Source organism: Equus quagga, chromosome 10 (genome assembly GCF_021613505.1).
Source record: "Equus quagga isolate Etosha38 chromosome 10, UCLA_HA_Equagga_1.0, whole genome shotgun sequence".
Taxonomy (NCBI): Eukaryota; Metazoa; Chordata; class Mammalia; order Perissodactyla; family Equidae; genus Equus; species Equus quagga.
The window spans coordinates 109,481,394-109,505,404 of NC_060276.1; the positions used below are offsets into that span (position 1 = coordinate 109,481,394).

A 24,011-nucleotide genomic window follows, 5' to 3' on the forward strand; every position below is an offset into this window, starting at 1 on the left:
AAAGAAGGTAAGTAACTGCCCTAAATCTTTCAGCTTGTATGCGGAAGAACTGGGATTGGAAGCAAAGTTTTCTTTCTGATTTAGAGTCCTTAACTATGATTGCTTTACCGTATTGTGCAACCAGTTAACTAAAAGAATACATCCGTATCCCCACTCTATTCCAGAAAAGAGGCCATCCTTTCAGGAATAAGAGGGGAAATAATTCAGTCGTTCTCAAACGCCCATGGTTTTCTCTCTCTGGCGGCCCAGCCTCCTTCACTAGGAGGAGGGAAACTGACTCCCAAGTCCCACGCGTGCTTCCCGATGAGCAAGGACAGGGCTGCCGGCTGGCCACCAAGCTCACCGTTAAGAAGTGCCGGTCCTTAACTTCGCGCCTCCTCTGGCTGTGAGCTGGCGGGTAGGCTGGCAGTGGAGGAGCTGCTACAGAAAGGGGGACAGTGGCTCTCTGCTCCCGGCGATCACTCCGGCTCCGGTGTTCTGGGGGCAGAAAAAACAATAATACAGAAGCATACTTGGCATTTTCAATTTCTCTTGCCCCCTCGGGAGGATGAACAAAAGGCTGGAAAAAAAGTGAGTTTTTGTGAATCTAGCTCATTTGTATACTAAATAAGAATTTCAGAATGTTTCTGAACTTTCACTTCATATTAAAATGAAGTTGGATACCTACATTTCAGTGGGTCCATCTCATAATCTTTGTACAAAATGGCTCACTCTGAGTTTGGAAAGAGCAGTATATTTCTCAATGTTTCTCACTTCAAAACAACATGAGCAAAAAAAAAATCTGGAACAATGGAGGAAGATTTGCTGACATCAGTGCTGGAGTGGACAGTAGGCACAGACACACCAGAGCCTCCTGGGGAATGCCAGGGACAAATGCTCACAGCCATCCAGCTCACACTGGCTCAGAGGTGCTGACGGCAAGCCAGTTTTTAAACTGTTGGTAGCCTGAAAAAGGCTATGGTGGGAGTATTTACATCACAGAGATTGATGAATGCTACACATCAAGGCTGTTATGTATATATTGTATTTTATTACATTTTTTTAAAGAGCCTGTGACCAGCACACCATTGCAGCCATCTAAGCCCTGTCACCCAAAACATTCAAGAGGGCTTTGAAGTCCTGGGCTCCTAGAGACAGTAAAGGAATCCCAGTGACAACAGTTATCTGATTTAGGACTAAAGCTACCTCTGGGAAAAGCCAAGAAATATCTCTATGTGGGATGAAGTGAACCCAACTTCATAACAAGAATCACTGAGACACCAAGTACACAATTTAGCTTTCTGGGTGTCTCAGTGAGACCCCAAGCACACACTGGCCAACATACCGGCCACACCAAAGGCTGCCCCAGCTGCCCAAATCCAGCCCACACTCATGCCTAGGGCCTGAAGTCTCGTGACCCCCTCATGACCAAGGTACAAATTTGTGCAGCAGATTTCTTACTCTGCCCTCCTGTTATTTAAACTTGCCACTACTCAACACACGTACAACAATAATCATGAGCAATATTTACTGAGCAATTGCCACGTGCCAAAGATGCTTTGCTAAAGCTCTTTATATGCATCATCTCGACAACTGCACAAAGTAGGCACTGATACCGTCTCTGTTTTGCAGATGTCTAAATGGGCTCAGGGAGGCTATGTCACCGCTGACCTGTCAGTGGTACATGCTTGGCCCCAGGGCCCACTCTTGACCACTACTTGACCTATAGGCTCTGTAAGGTCCTAACATACCTTCTCACTCATTAGAGCAAGACTGCTTGAGTTTGATAGTATTTGATTATAATTATATTTTATCACATTCTAATTATTAAAACATTGATAATATAGAATATGGAGATTTGGCTGCTCATAAGACACAACTTACTTTTTTACCTGTGTTAGGAAACAGAACTAACTACACTGACTTCAGGTGACATCAGAAGCCCTTTCTCCAAAGGCCCTATAGTGCCCAGTGCCCATTTCATTTCCATCATCGGATTGATAAAAATCAGAATCTCTCTATATGTCTGCCTCTTTCACTAGAAGGAGGACAGAGACTATATTTTATTCAGCTTTCAATCCCAGTGCCCTGCCATGCCTGTGACATAGTGGGGTCTCAATAAATGTTTGCTGAGTGACTTAAAGGAAGAAGGAATTAATGCTTTCATTAAAATCTTTTAACACTAGAATGCACTCTATACCCCTATCTTTCTCATGGGCTGTATTGTCAGTGCCCTCACTGTTAGGTCCTTCTCTAGGTCCTGTTGCCTGTTTCCACTGGCCTCCCTAATGCTGGTCCCTTTCCTCTTTGCTGTATTCAGTGTGCTGCAGTCTAAAATAATACCCAAGCACTCTCAAGCTTTCTGATTTCTATCCATGTCCAATTGACCTGTCTGCATGGGCCCCCCTGTATCAACTGCCAACTTCTGTCTGTGTCAGGAAAATGTGGCAATATTCCTCATCTTCCTTTGCTTGGGATTCTTTAGACAAATGCTGACTCCCATTCACAACCAGAGAAGAGTCTTCATCACCATGTAGGTAGTCTTTGCTAAACTGCCTACGAAGCCAATGTTTATCAGGAAGACTCTTCTTTCTTTAAAGTGCCTGCTTCCAAGGCCACCATCATTTTTCTGTGCAAGCAAACAGTGGGCTTTTCTAAATGGGCAGCACAAGGAAAAGCTTTTATATTCTTAAATTCATAATGAAGAGCAGAATACAGGTGTCACTGGTTAGGAGAAGGTGGAAGGAGGGGAGGAGTCCGGAGAGAGACATCAACTCAATTTCCCATTCAATTGCTCCCCTCCCATATTTCCTTAAATATCTCTCTTTCATTTGCCCTAGGCCAGCAGCAGCCAGGCGAGATTAATGGCTCCCCAACAATACTTTTTTCTGGTTGTGAAGTGAGGAGAACATTCATCTACTAGAGCCTGAAACTGCAGTAGACTCTTGGTCCTCACTCCCTTAGACTGATGGAACTTAGACCCCAGCCCTGAAACTTGATAGGAAAGTAAATCTAAAATATATTTATATTTATCTCTTTATAGCCACTTAGTAATCTTTCCCTCCTTGTTTTACAAACATAAATGACGGCATAGCTTAAAGCTATTGTTGGCTCTGAGCATTAAAGAATTGCTAAGAAAAAAGGGGAAAAAAGAGGAATTGGATTCGAGATAACTTTAAATCCATTATGGTGCTGCTTCCTCTGGGAAGCCTTCCCTGAAGCTCCATAGCATAATTAGTGCCTTTCTTCTGAGCCCCTATATCACTGTGCTGAAATTACCTGGTTGCCTCTCCATCTCCCTCACTAGATCAGGAATTCCTTGTGGGGATGGACCATACTTTATTGCTCTCTGAATCCTAGCGTTAGCACAATGCCTGGCCCTCAGTTGACTTTGTTGAGGGGGTTGCTATTGAGCAGATCTTGAAGGCAACCAATTTCTAGGTTCTGATCTCAGTCCTCCAGCTCCATCCTTATGGCCTCGTCTCCAAAAGGAGCATAGTGCTGCTGCCACCGAGCCTCACTTGTCTGTGTTTCATTATCCACTCCCGCCTGGTGGAAGCCAGGATATTCCAGCTGTCTAAATAGAGAACCTACAGGGAAGCTCACTGCGGCATTTGCTGAGCAAGGCGGTTGTCTGATAGGTCAGTATTAATCCTGGCCACCAGATGGCAGAAGTGGTATTCTGATGAATGCACTGCTAAGCTACCGTGTTTCTCGGACAAGGTTAAAAAAAACCTCACTTTCTAATTTTAATTCTACACTGCATGTTTTTAATTCTATGATGCCTATAATTCCTGTTTATGGCTCTCTGCAGTGCTATTAAAACTACTACACCCAAGATTTGCTATTGAGACAACCACAAAGCAAGCCAGTCTATGGAGGGCAAGATACAACTCCACAGTCTTCCTTCCAAACCCCTGGAGGCCCCATAGCCCTCTCTCAGCCCCCAGGAGGAAGTTCTGAGAAAATTGATATTGGCACTTGCTGTTCCTCAGTTCTGCCATTAAGTCCAAACCTGACAACGTAGTGAAATGTGATAGCTTATGAGCAGCTTAATGTTATCTGGTTGAATCTGGAAAAATCTAAACAGGGATGACTTATGAATAATAATAAAGGGATAAAAATAATTATGTCTAAAGGGCTAATATTACTCAAGCTCTCTAATGATGACATCAGAGAAAGTATTTAGTGAGAATGATCAGATTACTTTGTCATCATTCTGTGCCCTCAATGCTCAACCAGTTTTCTGCAGGATTTGATTCAGTTACCCAAACATTTATTGAGGACCTACTCTATGTCAGGCTCATGCTAAGTGCTTTGAATAAAAAAAATTAATAAGCTATCATCCTCGCCCTTGAGTTGTTTGTGGATTAATGGTGGAAGACAGGCCCATAAGTGGTTAGTTATGATATAAGCTTATAAGTGGCATGATGGGAGGATGCACAGGATATCATGGGAAGGGTGCCTAATCCAGGCTGCAAAGGAATGGCGAGAGTGTTAAGAAAGATTTCCAGAAGGTGGGTTGCACTAAAAATTTGATAAAGAAGAACTTTTTAGCCAACTATAAATCAAAGTGAATAGTAAGAATGCCAGAGGTATGTCTAGGGGATACTGATCATCACCCTTCATTGTAAGTGTCAACAGTATCTGCTACTAATAACCAAGGGGAATTTTTAGAAACAATTGCATTAGGGATATTAGTAGGTTAGCTCTTTCATTAAAAGGGAAAAAGACTAGGGATGGGGAAAAAGGAGAAGTCATACATATGTGGAAGAAAATAAGCTGAAAACAACATATGTCATTTTATATCTCCATCTTGATAGTGACATTAAAATATTTTATTTGAATTTTAATACTTTTGCAAAATACCATTCCTTGAAGGAGCATAGGGAATTTGGAACAAAGACATTGAAAGTACAGACACCATCTGTCTCTATAACAAAAATCTAAAGGCCAAATAAGCTGGCATGCCAACTTCTGATACCCAATTTAGGGGACTCTAAAAGGATGATGCCAGTTTTTAATCTCCTTGTCCTCATTAGAATGGTTTTAAGGCACTGAAAAGTTACCAGTGTAAGAAAAGGTTGTATCTTCTACCTTGACTGCTCTCTGCCTATCTCTGACTTTCTCGGGACTATGAGAGAAATAGAAATAGAAATATTTATTTACTTCCCAAGGACACAGTGTGTGGTGAGGAGAAAAACAGCTCTGGCTGGGGATCTGCAGGCCAGGGTCTGGGTCCTGGCAGTCTACCTAACCTGCTGTGTGTGACCCTGAGCAAGTTTCCTGACCTCTCTAGGCCTCCATGTGCTCTGCTGTAGAATGGACCAGATCACCCATGTTCAGCAGGTGCAGAAGAGCCCCCTGGGGGAGGTTCTAATTGTTAGAGGACTGGGCGGGAGCCAACGATGACAGCCATCCTACAATGCACAGGACGGTCCTGAACCATGAAATAGTGCCCCAGGTCCCACAAATATCCCACCAGAATTGCTTTTAAGGAAAAGCCTAGAATCTATTTGAATCAAACCTGATTCCCTTTTAATTGTAATATAAAGTTGTTTTTTTTTTTTTTGCTCATGTTTAATATACGCTGAATGCACCAGTTTTCACGGTCTGTCCACCTGCCCCTCAACTCCTTTGTTTCCCTATACATTTTGTTCAGAATGGCTTCTGGTTGTCTTTACTTAATCCAAACCTACTGTTTGTTTGTTTGTTTGTTTGTTTGTTTTTGAGGAAGATTAGCCCAGAGCTAACATATGCCGCCAGTTCTCCTCTTTTTGCTGAAGAGGACTGGCGCTGAGCTAACATCCGTGCCCATCTTCCTCCCCTTTATATGTGGGACACCTGCCACAGCATGGCTTAACAAGCAGCGTGTAGGTCTGCACCCGGGATCTGAACTGGCAAACCCTGGGCCACCAAAGTGGAACGTGCAAACTTAACTGCTGCGCCACTGGGCTGGCCCAATCCAAACCTACTTTTGATAGGTGCATTAATTATATCTTCTAGTGCAATCATACCCAGGCATTTGCATATTGCAAATATTATTAGTATTATAAACAATTTTCCTTTTAAATTCTCCTTATTACCATATTTAGACCATAATGCTATTTTTAATCATGTGTATAGGCAGGTTATATTACCCATGAATTTCATTTCAGGGTAGAAAAGGGATTGTTTCAAAGTACTTGCTATAACAAAGGGAGGTGTTGGGACTGATGGGACAGAGAACAACCCCTGGATGGGACAAGCTCTGAGTTCTCTCTTGGAAAAGCCCCCCAAGCTCGGGAGCAGTCACCTCTGCGCAGGGCTTGCAGACTCTGCCGGGCGTGGCGGTGCAGCTCCTCCACGCAGGGCGGCCTTGTGGCTGGGAGGAAGATGTTTCTCTGCTGGTGCCACGGGGCACGGTAGTACACACTCAGTTTACTCTCAATGTCCAGGTTGGAGACAGCTGCAAGACAGAGAGAAATGGGGCATTATACATCAGTAGCTTTAAATTGCGCACTTGGCAGACCCGGGGGTGGGGGGGGGACAGGGTGGAGTCTGGATGGAGTGGAAGTCCGGACTGTTGCATTCACATTAGGAGCTCACTCAAGGCTGGAGAAAGGTTTAAAGTTTACTATACAGATATGGACAACCTTTGCCCTCAAGCCAAGGGATGGGAGACCCCAGGACACTGGCCATCTGCCTGTGACCACTAACTTCCTCCCCACCTTCACTTCACACTCTCTGACATAGTTGCTCATTGACCTGGACAAGCCCCTGGCCAGCCATGCTTGAGGGTGGGGTGGGGCTCTTGCCTTCTAAGAAAGCAGAGAAAAGCTTCAGGGATGAGTTGGAAAAGTCACCTCAGCTCTAGTCTTCTGGCCACCGGGCCTCAAAACTATGGTTCTGCACACCTGCTCCTGATGCCCACCTGTGCTTTGCCCTCTCTTACCTTGCTTTCTGTCCTGTGAGCCCTGGCCCCTGATCCTCACTATTTAACCTTATTCTGCCTTCCACTTGCCAAGTCTGTTGCCTGCCATGTTTCAAAGCATTGTTCAACTTCCCTAGTCTCACCCAGGGGAGAGCATAAGCATTAAAGAAATCATTACAGGGATGATGGATGTTAAGGGAGGGAAACCACAGACAGTGCTGGTGAGGAGAAGGGCACAATCCTTGCAACTCCTCTAAGACATCAGGGAAAGACGTCTCCTTCCCCCCGATGCAGCATTTAACCCATTATATCTTCTTCATGTACACACTGAGCCTAGGATGGAGATCACCCAGGAGTGGAAGATAAATTCTAGTGGAAGGTGCTCTTCCTAAGCAGGAGGATTCTGATTAGGAAATTACTGCACAGAGGAATTCCTGGGCAGCCTACTAGCCTCAGGAATGGCAAGAACTAGCCCAGGCTGCTTTACCCTCCAGACCTACTATCCAGACCAGACCCCCGTCCTGGGCCCACCCTGCTCCTCCCAGTCTCATCACCTCCTTCCGCTTCTTTTCCTCTTTTTCTCAGCGTGTGATTTGGGGGCATTCTGCCCAACTATTTGTTCCTGTGCCCCAAATAGGCTTTTAGTTCCTCTCTGATCCTTTTCTTTTCAAAGTCTAGTCTACCATTTCACTTTGTCTGAGAAGCCTTACATAGAATAAGATACACTACAGATAAAGCAGAAAGGCAAATGAAAAAGGGAGGGTACTTTTGTAGAAGGAGAATAGAAGAAAAACTGGGAAAAATGAAACCTTTTGATAATTAATCCCCCCCACACACCAAATATGCATTTATGGCAGTTATTTTTGGTTTTGGTTTTCAGTGCAGTCTTCAGTAGTGCTTTTCTCTAGAATAACGCATCATAAGCACAAGAACCACCAAGAGAAACAAAGACCTATTTCCAAAGATGCTGAAGAAACATCACATATACAGGGTCAAGGGGACATCGCCATGCCTTTAAAACAGTGCTGTCCAGTAGAACTTCCTGTGATGACGAAAATAGTTGTGCCATTCAATGTGGTAGCCACTAGCCACACTGGCTACTAAACACTTTCTAATTTTTAATTTTATTTAATTTTAATTAATTTTAACTTGAATAGCCATAAGTGGCGATCATACTGGATAACAGTAACCATAAAGTCTATTATATTCTCTCACTTTCAGCTACAGAGCAGATTACTCTTTTTGACCTAGATTTATTCTTCCTTGCTGTTTAATCTCCAAGAAGAATTCAAACGCAAGGGTTAGAGATCCCAGGATTATCTTCCTGGATAGGGGAGGGTATTTTTAGCAGAAAGTTCTATGGGGCCAAGAATAAAGGCAGCAACTTTTCTTCCTTGAGTTGCTCTATAACCTCAACCCTTTCCTTAGAAACCATAAGTGCTTGGTGAACCAGTCAGGGGTCATTGAGTCCTGGGGACAAGAAGACCTAGGATGAATCACGGAGGGAGGAACCAGCCTCTTCAGGCTTTAGATGAGGTGTGGGAGGTCTTGGGGTAGAAAGGGCAAGCCATATCTGGATCAGAGCTTCCTTCTCTCATGTGTAAGGTAGTGGGGAGTGCTGAAGAAAGAGGCTTTATTTAGCCACTGTAGGAAGAATGCTCTGGTTCAGTGACCAGGACTGACTAAAAAGTTCACCTCTCCCTGGATGCAGGGGTTGGCTCTCCCCGAGTAGGGCAGAGGTCATTATCAAACCCAACAGAGGTGGCTGTGAATTCATGTGCTAGTGACAATTGGGAGAAGGGACAGAACAGAACACCTGCCTGGTGGAAAGAAGAGGCAAGAAGTTCAGTGGGCAGTCCCAGAAGTAGAGGGGCTTTGGAGTACCTCCTCTCCCAGGTCCATTTCTTCAGGAAGGCAGGAACTAGGATTCAGGGCTGGGCTAGATGACTTGGGGGTAGACCAGAAGACTCTCACAGCCCTGCATTCCCTCAGCACCACTGACCAGAAGCTCAGGGTATTAACTTTCGATTGCCCCTCAGAAACCAGGTCAGGTGGTCATGGCTCCTCAATCTTTATGTGGGGAAGAGCCGAGCTCCTGCTATTTATCTCAGTGTTGATCTGAAGAAAAGACTTATTAGAAGTCCTCATCAAAAACACAGATTCCTGAGCTCTAACCTAGACTTCCTGAACCAGAATTTCCAAAAGAGAGGCCTACTTATCTGTATATCTGAAAAGTGCCCCCAGATTATTTTTTTTATCATCAGGCAAGTTTGACAAATACAAAATATTATCTGATGATGCCTTGGGATCTTAAGGGAGATGGACAATATGCAGGAAGGGAAGAGACTGCTGAAAATGGAAATATCCATTCACCCATGGAACATTTTCTAAATAGGTATTATGTCCCCCACACAGTGCTAGGTACTCAGACACAGCACAGAACAAAACACACAAGAATCTCTGCCTTCGTGGAGCATACACTCTCTGGTTCTCTGCGAAAGGGTTCAGGTGTGATGCTGCCTGGAAGCAATAGGTTGGGAGACGTGACCTCTGGCAGACTCCTCCTGTTTTGGATTCCCTGGGGATGTTTTTTTTTTTTTTTTAAAGATTTTATTTTTTCCTTTTTCTCCCCAAAGCCCCCCGGTACATGGTTGTACATTCTTCGTTGTGGGTCCTTCTAGTTGTGGCATGTGGGACGCTGCCTCAGCGTGGTGTGATGAGCAGTGCCATGTCCGCGCCCAGGATTCGAACCAATGAAACACTGTGCCACCTGCAGCGGAGCGCGCGGACTTAACCACTCAGCCACGGGGCCAGCCCCCCTGGGGATGTTTTAAGACTTCTAGACTCTAAAGGCCCTAAACACTGAAAAGATTGTAGTCCCTACTCCTCCACCTCCACCTTTCTGCAGTAGGTAATCCCAAATTAAAGAATAAATGGGCATATCATAAAATAAATGTAAAGAAGCTCAGTAAAATTCTCTTTCTTTATTACATATTAAATATCAAGTTATTGAAAAAAACATTTTTTGGTGTTCCTGCTTCATGATGCTCTAAACACATTCTTACTGTGCCGACTGGGCAAGCCAGTGCTTCCAAGCTGCTGAATTCTGCCTGCTGCTCAGGACTGTAGATTCTCAGATGAGAAGACTAATGCATGAGTTCCAGCATGGGCAGCCAAGTCATGGTTCCTGGGAAGAACCAGCTCTCACAATGACAGCCTTCAAGGCTAGGAATCCTCACCTCTCCCTGTCCGAAGCCTATTTCTTTATCTGCTGAGAAGCTATAATGGATTTCTGCCATGCATTAGCAGGTGAACATTTCATTCATTGGTTGCCACAAAAGTTGTTTATCTCTTAGACAGGGAAGGGAAGGAAAACTCTTTAATGCCTTTGCTTTCACTTTTGTCCTTTGGTTATAGAGCATTAACTAGTATTATGTGTCCACCGGAGGCAGACAGACAGGCACTAATGGAGCTCTTCCAGAGAAAACTATCCCATTTTCCTTCTTTTTTTTTTTTTTTTTTGAATTTAATTAATATAGTTTTTAATTAATTATAATAACAATGATTTAAATGATATAACATTGAACTCCATTATGAAGAAATATTTCACTTATTATTGAGAAATCTGGAATACTGATCACTGAGTTGCTTTCTTTTTTTTTTTTTTTTTTTTAATTAATGTTATGATGGATTACAAGCTTGTGAAATTTCAGTTGTACATTTTTGTTAGTCATGTTGTGGGTACACCACTTCCCCCTCCGTAACCTCCCCCCACCCCCCCTTTTCCCTGGTAACCACCGATCAGATCTCCTTCTCAATATACTAATTTCCACCTATGAGTGGAGTCATATAGAGTTCGTCTTTCTCTGACTGACTTATTTCGCTTAACATAATGCCCTCGAGGTCCATCCACATTGTTGTGAATGGGCCAATTTCGTCTTTTTTTATGGCTGAGTAGTATTCCATTGTGTATATATACCACATCTTCTTTATCCAATCATCAGTTTCTGGGCATGTAGGCTGGTTCCACGTCTTGGCTATTGTAAATAATGCTGCGATGAACATAGGGGTGCAACGGACTCTTGAGATATCTGATATCAGGTTCTTAGGATAGATACCCAGTAATGGGATGGCTGGGTCATAGGGTATTTCTATTTTTAACTTTTTGAGAAATCTCCGTACTGTTTTCCATAGTGGCTGTACCAGTTTGCATTCCCACCAACAGTGTATGAGGGTTCCTCTTTCTCCACAACCTCTCCAACATTTGTCGTTCTTGGTTTTGGATGTTTTTGCCAATCTAACGGGGGTAAGGTGATATCTTAGTGTAGTTTTGATTTGCATTTCCCTGATGATTAGCGATGATGAACATCTTTTCATGTGTCTATTGGCCATATTCATATCTTCTTTTGAGAAATGTCTGTTCATGTCCTCTGCCCATTTTTTGATCGGGTTGTTTGTTTTTTTGTTGTTAAGCAGTGTGAGTTCTTTGTATATTATGGAGATTAACCCTTTGTCGGATAAGTGGCTTGTAAATATTTTTTCCCAATTAGTGAGCTGTTTTTGTTTCAATTCTGTTTTCCCTTGCCTTGAAGAAGCTCTTTAGTCTGATGAAGTCCCATTTGTTTATTCTTTCTATTGTTTCCCTCAACTGAGGAGTTACAGTGTCCGAAAAGATTCTTTTGAAACTGATGTCAAAGAGTGTACTGCCTATATTCTCTTCCAAAAGACTTATTGTCTCAGGCCTAATCTTTAGGTCTTTGATCCATTTTGAGTTTATTTTGGTGTGTGGTGAAAAAGAATGGTCGATTTTCAATCTTTTGCATGTGGCTGTCCAGTTTTCCCAGCACCATTTGTTGAAGAGACTTTCTTTTCTCCATTGTAGGCCCTCTGCTCCTTTGTCGAAGATTAGCTGTCCATAGATGTGTGGTTTTATCTCTGGGCTTTCAATTCTGTTCCATTGATCTGTGGACCTGTTTTTGTACCAGTACCATGCTGTTTTGATCACTGTAGCTTTGTAGTATGTTTTGAAATCGGGGATTGTGATTCCGCTGGCTTTGTTTTTCTTGCTCAAGATTGCTTTAGCAATTCGTGGTCTTTTGTTCCCCCATATGAATTTTAGGATTGTTTGTTCAATTTCTGTGAAGAATGTTCTTGGGATTCTGATTGGGATAGCATTGAATCTGTATATTGCTTTAGGTAGTATGGACATTTTAACTATGTTTATTCTTCCAATCCATGTGCAAGGAATGTTTTTCCATCTCTTTATGTCATCGCCTATTTCTTTCAAGAAAGTCTTGTAGTTTTCATTGTATAGATCCTTCACTTCCTTGGTTAAGTTTATCCCAAGGTATTTTATTCTTTTCGTTGCGATTGTGAATGGGATAGAGTTCTTGAGTTCTTTTTCTGTTAGTTTATTGTTAGTGTATAGAAATGCTACTGATTTATGCACGTTAATTTTATACCCTGCTACTTTGCTGTAGTTGTTGATTATTTCTAATAGTTTTTCTGTGGATTCTTTGGGGTTTTCTATGTATAAGATCATGTCGTCTGCAAACAACGCGAGTTTTACTTCTTCGTTACCTATCTGGATTCCTTTTATTTTTTTTTCCTGCCGAATTGCTCTGGCCAGCACCTCCAGTACTATGTTGAATAGGAGTGGTGAAAGTGGGCACCCTTGTCTTGTTCCTGTCCTCAGAGGGATGGCTTTCAGCTTTTGTCCATTGAGTATGATGTTGGCTGTGGGTCTATCATATATGGCCTTTATTATGTTGAGGTACTTTCCTTCTATACCCATTTTACTGAGGGTTTTTATCATAAATGGGTGTTGGATCTTGTCGAATGCTTTCTCTGCGTCTATTAAGATGATCATGTGGTTTTTGTTTTTCATTTTGTTGATGTAGTGTATCACGTTGATTGACTTGCGGATGTTGAACCATCCCTGTGTCCCTGGTATAAATCCCACTTGATCATGGTGTCCATTTTCCTTCTTTAAAAAATCTATTCCTTTTCCCAAGTAACAGTTTAGCAAAAGTTGAATGTACTCATTCATAAGCTCGCTGCATCACTGCCATTGCAAGGCTATTCCACATCTTCAGGTTCACCCTGCCCACTTTTCTTCCCTGTTTAACAATTTCACCATGGCTGAGCCGTGCAAAATAGCAGGCTTAGCATTCCCAGTAATGTTCACTCATAAAAATGATACGAAGAGAAGCAAGAAGGTTTCTCCTCTGCTTATTTGGATACATCCAGGGGCCCCTCTGTGGTAGGCAGAATTCTAAGATAGCCCCCAATATTCCTGCCCTCTCCTATACATACCCTGTATTGTCCCCTACCCTTGAGTGTAGGTGGAACTGTAGTGTAGCAGTGTAGGTGAATTATGTTACATTACATGGCAAAAGGGATTTTTAAGATCTCTGCTCAGTTGACTTTGAGTTAATCAGGAGATAATTTTCCTGGGTGGATCTGGCCTACTCAAGTGAGCCCTTAAAAAAAGACAAGAAGCAGCAGAGACACTCTCCCTTTGGCCCTGAAGAACAAATTGCCACATTGTAGAGAAGGCCACATGGCAAGTAATGTTGGGCGGCTTCTAGGATCTGAGGGCCTCAGTCCTACAACCTCAAGGAACTGAATTCTGACAACAAGCAAGGAGCTTGGCAGAGGCCTCTGAGCCTCAGATGAGAACTCAGCCTCAGCCAAAACCTTGATTGCAGCCCTGTGGGACCCTGAGCAGAAGACCTAGGTAACCTGTGCCCAGACGCCTGACCCATGGAAATTGCGAGATCATAAAATGGGTGTTATTTTACACTGCTACATTTGTGGTAATTTGTTATGCAATAGTAGAAAACTAATACACCCTCCCACTATTTTATCTACTTCCCTAGAGCCAGCCGCTTGCCTTGCCTGGTACTTGTCCTCTCCTCCCTTTGTTACTCCTCCCCAAGGAAGAGACAGGTAATAGCACAGGTTACAGTGGGAAATAAGGCTATGTGTCTCATTTTTATCCCTTACAGGAAGAAAAAGGTTATGTGGATGTATCATTTCTCTTATCCAAAACTGTAGGCTTTTGCAGAGAGCTCTAGCCATATGCCAAGCTCCAAGCCAGGTGCATTATATTCATGGTGTCTTCACACAACCCAAAGATTAAAGTATTGCTCCCATTTTACAGATAAGGAAACAGAAGCTCAGAGAAAGTAGTAAATTTCCAAAGTCATACACCTTGCAAGTAGAAGATCTGGGATTAAAATCTCTGGCTTCCAAGCTGTTGCTCTTTCCCAAACCAATATTGATGAGTTTGCCTAAACTAAGGCTGATTGGGGGAGGGAGTGGGGAGTGGCTGTCTGCCACATAAAAAGTATCTAGTGCTTCTCAAAATAAAAATAAAGGATTTAGAACTGCTACTCTCTGTATCATCCATAGTATTAAGTATAACCAAGAACTGAGTGAATCTTTCAGAAAGTGCCCAGCAGATGTATCATATTTCAGAAATACAAATAGCACCACAAACAGATACCACAAAACCAAACTGCTCAAAGAAAATGCCATGGTAGGAAATGTCCACAGGGCAGTGAAAAAGTCTTTATAGACTGAACTTAGTTCATTCCCCTGTTGACTCTGGAGATAATGGAATTTTCTAGACCTTGATTCATAGTGATGTATTGAAAGCATGGATATGGTCACTGGGTTTATTGGAAATGAGCTGACTTAGAAGTCAAGGAAAACTAGTGGCTGCCACTTGGAAAGACCAGGCCCATTTCTAAGGGCAGGAGGAGGCACGGGTTTAGGAACTGCTGGGAAGGGGTAAAAATCAGGGGCAAATATAATCTTGCCCCAAGCCTCCCCAGCCCTCGGTCTCGCCCTGTGCTGCTAGGGTTGGTACTTGTTCAATATTGCCTTTCCTGGCCTCATGAGCTTCTGACTCCCTTAATGCTTCATTATCCCTCGAAGGAGGGCAAAATGCTTATTCTTGGCCTCTCTTCCTAGAAAGCCTCTCAACCTCAAGCCTCCACCCCTGCCACTGGCTCTCTCCCCATGCTGCTCCTTCTTCTTTCTCCCAGGCTCTCAAGAATGTAAAACGGGGAAGGTAACAGCTGAAATCAAAGTTTGAATGCTACGTGTGGTAAAAATTTCAGAAAAATGTGCAAGTGACTCAGAAATGGAATTTCTACCCTTTCAGGGAAGGGAAGGGATTTTTGAAAATGTTCTGGGGCTGCCCATAGCCTAGTGGTTGAGTTTGCATGCTCTGCTTCCGTGGCCCAGAGTTTCACCGATTTGGATTCTGGGCATGGACCTCCTAGCACCACTCATCAGGCCATGCTGAGGTGGCATCCCACATGGCAGACCTAGAAGGACCTGCAACTAGAATATACAACTAGGTACTGGGGAGCTTTTGGGAGAAGAAGAAGAAAAAGAAAAAGAAAACGTTCTTAGAGTACCTACAGGACTGACTACCTACATACACCTCGCTATCCTTCCTTCCTGCCTTTCCACACATCTCACCCACCCCCATCATAACACCTTTCTGCTGGGAACACATCTCTCTGCAAACCATCCATTCTGATGCCCTGTGACAGAAAGAAGCAAGGAGTGTGTTAGCACATTAATATATTAATGAGTATCTGAAATAGTCAGTGTCACAGATATGTCACCAGTTTGCTCCCCAGGTCCCTGCTACGCTGAAGCTAATCCTCAGCAGCCATCAGCTTGGTAAGCAAAATGGAAATCACTCAGGGTCTCTGTTACTGCTGCCCGAGTTCTCAGATCTGCTGGGAGGCTTGGGAGGGGATTTCAAGAAGTGAAACCATTCATTTTCTCCTCCCCTTCCTTCCTTGGCAACCAGCACCTTGCTTAATCTGCTTGGCAGTGTGGAGGAGGGAGCACCAAAGCTTCTGCCACCTGTGGAGCAGCCAATGCCAGAGCCAGGTTCCCACGGTCTGTCCCTGCTGGGCTTCCTTTTCTGTAAAACCACAATAATTCAGACTTGTTCCCCACTATAGACAAGGCATCAATGTGGATCCCTCAGCATCAGAAAAATCTAGGCTTCCTAACAAGTTCCAGTGCCCTGAAACATTCCAACACCCAAAGAATAGGAAAACGTCTGTGTATTTACTTATACACTAAAATGACCTAGAACAATTTTTCCCTAAAACTATTTCCCCCAACTTCTAAAACAAAATGACGCTTCATACCAGGACTGTTTAATTATTATGGTTGCTATTGTTGTTGTTTTAATGTCCAACATCCTGTGGAAAGACCACTAGAAGCCTGGGTTCTACTCACAGTTCTGTGCCCTTGTGCAAGTCACTGAACCTTGAACCAGGACGTAAGTTCCCATCTTTACAAATGAGTTTGGACTGTCTGCTCTCTGAGTCCTGTCCTGCTCCGTTTATGTCTCTGCTTTCTACCAGTCACCAAAATTAAGTGAGGTTGCATCCTCTACCCAGAAACACTCTGTGTTCAAGCTATGGCAGGATGGGTTGGGAGAAAGACCCTGGGTTCTGGGTTGGAAAGATGGGGATTCCTCATGGCAGCAGGGGATCCAGAATAAATTATTGAGAACAACTCTTTGGGCCTCTGTAAAGTGGGAATCCTAGAGCCTTCATGAGAGTGGTTCTGAGGATCCAGTGAAACGATAAGTCCTTGCTGTGATACTGCATACTAAATATTAGTTCCCTTTCCTGGACTGGGAACAAAAGAAGACCAAGAGGCCAGGATTGGGGTCCAGGTTCAAAAGAAAAAAGTCTGGAGTTTTCCAAGTTTCTTATTTTTTCTTTATTTTCCTGTCTTCTTAGTGAGTGAAGTAAACAAAGATGAGGCCACTAGACATCATTCTTTGGAGGGCTCTTACAATCTGGAAACTGGAAAGAAGGCTGCCCACAACCAGGGAGCCTGTGACCTCTCTGGCAGATCGTATGTCCCCAGTCTCTGATATTGGTTGACTTGGGCAGCGTTTCGTCTAATGACTTGGAGATCCTAATTCTCTGAGTCATTGTCAGAGTCGCAGCACTGTACATTCTCCTCAGAAGCGGTTTGTAATTTACTTGTTTATCTTCGGGTCCTTCTGCTGCCATCTTCTACACCATGCACTTCCTCCAGAATGTAAGCATGTAGCCATCTGTCACAGCTCAGCTATTGTTTCAAGAAAATTCCTTTAGGCATCTAGCAGAGTCATTGGATTCTACAGCTGGAGGGGAACTTGGAAATTATGGAGTTCTGTGTTTTTTCAAACCATAGGGCATGAACCATTAGTGGATTGTGAAATCCATTCAGCAGGTCAAGACTAGCATTTTTAAAACAATAAAATAGAAGAGAGTAGAATAGAAAATAGCAAAATGCACTTCATGTACTAAGTATTGTTTTGTGAAGCTATTGTTTCTGTCATGTGTGTGTGCATGTGTTTGTGTATGTGTGTATGCCGGGTTTTGATGTGAAAATCTTTTCCTCGCTCTGGGTAGCAGTTGACACACTGAAAAGTACTGCTTAGGTCACTCATCCCATGTACTGATGAGGAAATTGAGGTCCAAAGATTTGACCCAAGATCATAGAGCTGATTTTTGGCAGAGGCAAAAACAAAGCTCAGGTCTTCTGACCCTGGGTCCACGCACTTCCCTTGGTAACCTCTTCCTCCTATGCCAGCATTCAGCCTGTCTGCTGTGCCCTTCATCTCTCTCAGTAGTTATTTGCTACCTATCATATCTATCAGGTTGTTCTTCCAAAATACACACTCACACACACATCACACCTCTTCTCTAAGAAACCAGCCATTATTATTTTAGAATTCCAGAAGCGCTTTAGCCCAGGGAGCAAAGAACAACTTTCCCAGGGATGCTGATGCTGCCAGTCAGCAGACACATACTGAGCAGCAATAGTTTAAAGAATGAGGGACCAAGGCAACACGGTAGGTATTAGATTGAACAATATTAAATTAGTGATATTCAACTGTTTTGCTCTACAAAAACTATCTCAATAACTCAATCTAATCAACCTCAAGGTTAGCGTTACCGTAGGGGCCAGCATGCTTTTAGATAGTGGTAAAGTGCTTGCTTTCTAGCAACCTGGTCTGAAAATGACCAGCCCATCACTAAGTCATGAGACATTTGTGCAAGTTTTCAAGGCTTGCATGCCTGAGCTAAAATCAGAGCGGGAGGAATGGGAGCTTGATTCAACTCTTGCTTCATCAGCCCCACACCCCTTAAAGAGACACTGGCAGTTTTACAAGTCTGCAAACAGGTTAAAGTATAGAAAAGATAATACTGATCAGAAATAAGGAATTTGATCTTTCATGAGAGCCAAATGGATAGTTAAGAAATACTTCCAAGATTCAGAAAACAGTGAATGTCACAAATCTGTTTTCATTATTTGCAAAGAACCAGGTGAGATTGGTTACAGGGAAGCCCATGAGTGTCATCCTTTGGTACTCTGGGCCCTTGAAAGCAGGAAAATGGAGAGGAAAGAAGGCGCTCTGCCCACAAAGATGAATATGATGTTTTAAAGTCCCTTCACTCCTGCTCAAACTATAGATGTGATTCATGAACACGGGCACCTTTGACGTTCCAGGGAAGAAAGTGGAGCTGGAGTGGGAGAGGCAGGTCAGGAAAAGCATGTGAAAATCAGCTTTCTATTCAAGAGACCATGCATACAACCACTGGATGTAAGAGGAACGGGTTCTGTTTCCAGCATCGTGCACAGAGCCACTCTGGTCCTCTTGGACAAATGCCCTTGGCTTGGTTAAATTATGAAGCAGTAAGATAATTAGCACGTGATACCCAATTATATATGCTGATAAATCTCTTCTCCTCGGTGGAGGTTAGTCTCTTAAAATTTACTTAGAGATCACTGGCAACAATGGAAAATTTAAAAATACTCATGAAAGGCCTTACATACCACCTCCACTGCACTTACTTAGAATTATTACTTGCTAATTAGTATCTTCACAGGTAGAGGAGAAGTGATGCCCTTTATTGGGCCAACAAAGAAGCTATAAATACATGAGCCTGCAAGCCAAAAGGAATTCTTTTCTAAGGACCTTTCAATCCCAAAAGCCTAGACATTTATAATGAGTTTTATGCTCTCTATAAAAGGCATGGCATGAGCTATATGAGTGGGGAATACTTAATACAAAATATATTGAATCTGGAGTCAGGAAAGATGTGTTCTCTTGTGACTCAATTAGCCTGCTTCTAGCTGAGTCTGCAGCAATATCAACGGAGACCCATTCTCCATGGACAATGGCTTTTTTACTCTCTATCTGCCCATGGAAGACAGGTTCAGAAAATGAAAAGAAGAGTTTGAGTTTCCTCAGGACAGCCATTGAGACAAAGGTTCAGGTAAAAGTAATTTATTTAAGAGGTAATTCTAGGAAGCTACCAGTAGGGGGCAAGGAGAAGTGAGAAAGGGAAGAGAAGTGAAAGAAGCCAATAAAGGGCACACTCAAGAGCATGTTATCACTGTAAGTAACTGAGGCTGGATCCCTTTGGGCGCCAGTACTAAACACACACCTTAGCAGCAAGGGAGTTGGGATATTTATCTACCACTTCCTGTCAGTCATTGGTTGAAGGCTACCTAGTTGCCAGAGCAATATTTCCCTGGTACTTCTAGAAAAGCAGGCTCCCTGGCCAGAGAAAGCCCTCAGGCAAAGAATGCAGGTCCTGCGAGATGTAAGTCAATCTGCTGTGCACTGAAGTGACAAGGATGAGGGAATATGGGCAGGGCACCAATAGTCTTGGGGGTTTTAGAAATGTAACCCTCACAGCACACAAGCACGTGCATTTCAAATTTGGGATGTCTTGATTGTGCAGCTGGCTATTTTTAAAAGTTCTCCAGTGCCACAGTGGCTTAAAATGGATTTATTGTCACAATCCCCCAAGTGTGGCAGTGAAGAACTCTGGTCATACAGCTCTGGATCCCAGTTGAAACATTAGCTGGGAGAGCCGTGGCCTGGAGGCCCGGCTGAGGGAAGGCTGCCTTCTGCAGGGGCATGGACCCGGCACTGTGGCTATTCCCAGAGTCTTGCCTCCTGTGTGGCATTGTGCAGGTCACTGGACCTCTCAAGGTTTATTTCCTCCTCTGTCTGAGTTTCAGGCATGATAATGTGTCCCAGGTTCATCTTGCACATTTGCTGCACAGACCTGGAATCAGCCCTTTCTCCAAGAAGCCCTGGCTCTTCTCAGAGGGAACAGGCTTTAGAGACCACATTCTGCATGCCAGGGGTACTCATTGTTGGTGGGTTGTCATTGACTCTAGGCTTCTTCAATAGACAGAGCTAGAAAATATGAAAGTTTCAGAAGGTGAAGATAAATCATGAGTTCAAACTGCTATTTCCAATTCAAATCTAAGATTACAGGTTTTAATTTAACTTCCTTGACTTTATAATTCTTTTCTCTTATGCTGAAAATCTTGATTCTTAATGACAGTGGCATAATTTCTTATTTGAATAGTCTCAAAATTACTACAATAAGGCAATTGAATTCAGTTTTAGATTTCCTTTTGCTTTTCTTTTGTCTTTAAGATATTTTCTACTAGAAATGGACAGTAAAGAGTACTTTGTTTAAAAGTCACATACAATGATTGAAGGTGTTGAATACAATGATTGTTAAAGTCCTGTATATTCCTTTGTGTACATAAAATGAGAAAACTATGAGAGGTTCCTGGCGGCCCTATTCAGGTAGATCTAGTTCATAAATAACTAAAATCCATCTAAAGTTCCTGCATTTTTTTAAATAATCCTTTTTTTTTTAAAGATTCACCTTGAGCTAACATCTGTTGCCAATATTCCTCTTTTTTTTCTTCCCAAAGCCCCAGTGCATGGTTGTATATCCTAGGTGTAAGTCCTTCTAGACCTATGTGAGCCGCCACCACAGCATGGCTACTGACAGATGGTGGTGTGGTTCCATGACCAGGAACTGAACCTGGGCCACTGAAGCAGAGTGCGCCAAACTTTAACCACTAGGCCATCAGAGCTGGCTAGTCTGCATTTTTAATTTACAGTTTATTTGAGAAAAACATACAAGCCTTTTTGCCCTTCACACTCATCTGCCCCATGTGTTGCAATATGTAGAAAACTAAGAGTTCTTTTGCTTCCATCTTTGTCTCTTGGGAACTTTGCCACTGTTCCTCAGAGGAGCTGGGCTGGATTTGTTGAGTAACAGCAAAGGAAAGCCCATGTGGTGATGAGGAGAAACTTTGATCTCCAGAAGACTTGAAAACTCAAGCCTGGAGGTCTTGGCATTTATCCCAGAGATCAAACACATATGTTGGCACCTGCAGGGAAAAGGGAAATGAACTAGCCATTTTTGAATCCAGAGACTATGATGGAAACTCCAGAAGCAATGGCAGAATTTACCAAAGGCCACAGGCCCATCAGAAGCTATGAATAGTAGCCTGTCTGGGGATCTCTACCAAGGATTTGGCTGAGTGGACTATGCACAGGAATCAGACCACTTCACCTATGAACAATTGTGAATGAGCCCAAATACCAAGACACTAGGTTGAACCATATGAAATTGACATTTTTCTAGGTCAGAATAGTTGGATGTCGTCAATTTCATATGGTCCAACTTTATAGCTCTTAAATAAACAAATGAGGATCCCAAAACTCAATAACCTTTCAAAATAGATAAATGGCACCCTATTTCCCCCTCCCAGGTTCAAGGCATTTCTGTTATGTTTCTCTTTTCAGGTTGATCTGCTTAGGAGTCAGGCAGAGGTGAGAGGAGAGGGGAGAAAGAAGTTACAGCAGGCAAGTGATTCTAGAAGGTGGCATTAGAGAACAAGGGCCTTGGGCCCCAGTGCTGGCTGGCATAGTACAGGGGCTCACCAGCAGATCTTGACCGCAGTCCCTCCAAGTGTTTGAAGTCCCTGTCTAATCAGACTTGGGACTGGGAGATAGAATGTGTCATCTCTTCTTAAGTGCAAGGTACTGTTTGACATACTTTAAGGAGAAAGAGATGCTGTAAGTGCCCTCAGGAGTTTATAATCTGGTAGCCATATTAGACAGATTAGATGATAATCCCAGGTGGAATCAAGTGTGCACCCTGAGAGAGGCACAGATTGCCACACAGGTTCAAGAGAAATGCCCTCTGCTTTGGGAAGGGGCGCAGGGAAGAGATAACCTTGAAGTAGGAGCAGGGTTGAGGGATATGATTAGCAAGGAGGTTGGAAAGCACTGGAAGAGAACCATATGAAATTTCCATTTTGAGGTAAGAAAGATTTGAATATTGGCAATTTCTTATGAGGCAACCCAATATAAAGGTTGGAAAGAGTCTGTCAATGTGAGTCCCAGGAGGAGTTCACTGCAGCTGGACCAGGAGTTGTGTGAAGCAGAGGGGGGCAGGTTAGAGGCCTCTGAGGAGGAAGACAACACCACTTAGTGAGCATGTACACGAGCCAGGCACTGGGTTGGGCTCTTGATAGAGGTAATCTCATTTGGTTCCCACAATAAACCCAGGAAGCACATTTGATTATTCCCCATTTATTGAATAGGCGCAGATTGGTTAAGAAACTTACGCAAAGATTATAAATGCTAGAGCCAGGCCTAAAAAAAGTACATCTGATTCCAAAGCCCCACACCACTTTCTACCTTGCTACTCCACTTTCTGACCCACACCACTGCCACACACAGAGCAGATATCTGTGTGGGAAGGCCATGATCATCCCAGAAAGGAAGACAGAAGTCATTCAGTGGAGAGCCCTGGTGGCTGGGATGAGGAACCTGCTACATAATGGAAAGTATCTTTGTTTCCCCCAAAGCAGAGCTCAAGACAAGCTGTTTGAGGATAGAGATGGGCTTTCCTGTGTATTTTTTGCATCTTCCAGCTAAACAACAATCTAGAACACTAACCTATATGTTATAGGAGTTCAAGTATGTGGGTTGAATGGATGTGGCTCAACTCCATAAATGGTTCAATCTATACATCTTGTGGCCCTTTCTGTCTCCTATTAATCTACCTCCTTCCTTTTTCTGATCTCTTTCCTCTCAGATAAATTCTATTCAATACCCAGCTCAAGTTGTACCTCCTCCATGAAGCCATTCAAGACCCCCAGGGCCCAGTTAGTTCATTCATTCATTGAGCAATGAGTGATTAAGGACCTCCCGTGTGGCAGGCACTGTGCTAGGCAATGGGATACAGTGGTGGACATGACAGACACAATCCCTGCCCTCATGGAGCTTACATCCAGGCAGGAAGAAAGCCAGGAAGTAAATCAATTGATAAGGAAGGGTGTAATCAGGTAGTAAGAAAAATGTGTGTGTGAGAGAGAGAGAGAGCAAGGCTAGTGAGAAGCATGGCATGGAGGAAATGACAGTGGAAACCTAATGAGCAGGAAGGCCTGAGATTCTCAACTAGGCATCAGAGATACCAAGGTAAGGGAGAGAGAGCGCCCCTGTCCATATAGAGCTGACTTCTAGTGGAATGACCTCTTTCTCTAGCTCAGTGTGGCAGACTGGCCTAGCTGGCTACCAAAGTCATTTCCTCTTCTTCCTTGGCACACAGATGGACTACATTTCCCAACCTCACTTGCAGTTGGGTGTGGCCATGTGTTGAGGTCTAGCAGTAGAATGTGAGCACAAGTGATTCGCATGACTTCCAGCACAGTGCATAAAAACCTCCCACACATTCTCCTTCATGTTCTTTAGAAGCCATATACTGAAGATAGATTTATAAGATAGAAGGAACCTGGATCCTTGAACTCCACCTAGGAGAGGAGCTACCTACCAATGAACAAACCCACATTTTGGACATTATGCAAGTGAGGAATAAACCTGAATTTTATTAAGCCACTGAGATATTGGGGGTTATTTTTTATAGCAGCTCACATTACACTAATTCACTGAAGTCACATTGTATCATTGCCATGGCTACTCATTTGGCCCCTTCTCAGCTTAGGACCTGGTTCCTATTGTATTACCATTTACCTTTGTAGTTGTAGTTCACTTTTCCTTCCTGTAGGTCCCGTCCCTTCAACTCCGATGGCAACAGTGCAGTCAGAGGCTTGCTCTCCTTAGGCAAGTGCTTTGATATCTTATCTGCTCTTTAAAGTGGGATTCTGCTTTCACTGCTAGATCTTGTCAATGGATGCTTTTATGGCCCTTTAAGTCATTTGTACTTTTAGGCAGGGGAATGAT

The 24,011-nt window shown here is 43.3% G+C and overlaps 1 protein-coding gene across 1 annotated transcript in view; it reads right to left on the minus strand.

Annotated features, from left to right (window-relative positions):
• Positions 1–24,011, minus strand: part of NHS (NHS actin remodeling regulator) — a 375,682-nt gene that overhangs the window by 76,234 nt on the left and 275,437 nt on the right. Inside the window, exons 2-3 of the mRNA XM_046672901.1 lie at positions 6,275–6,427; positions 344–477 (exon numbers count right to left, since the gene is read on the minus strand). Coding sequence (XP_046528857.1) covers positions 344–477; positions 6,275–6,427 — 287 coding nt within the window. The remainder of the gene's footprint in view (positions 1–343; positions 478–6,274; positions 6,428–24,011) is intronic.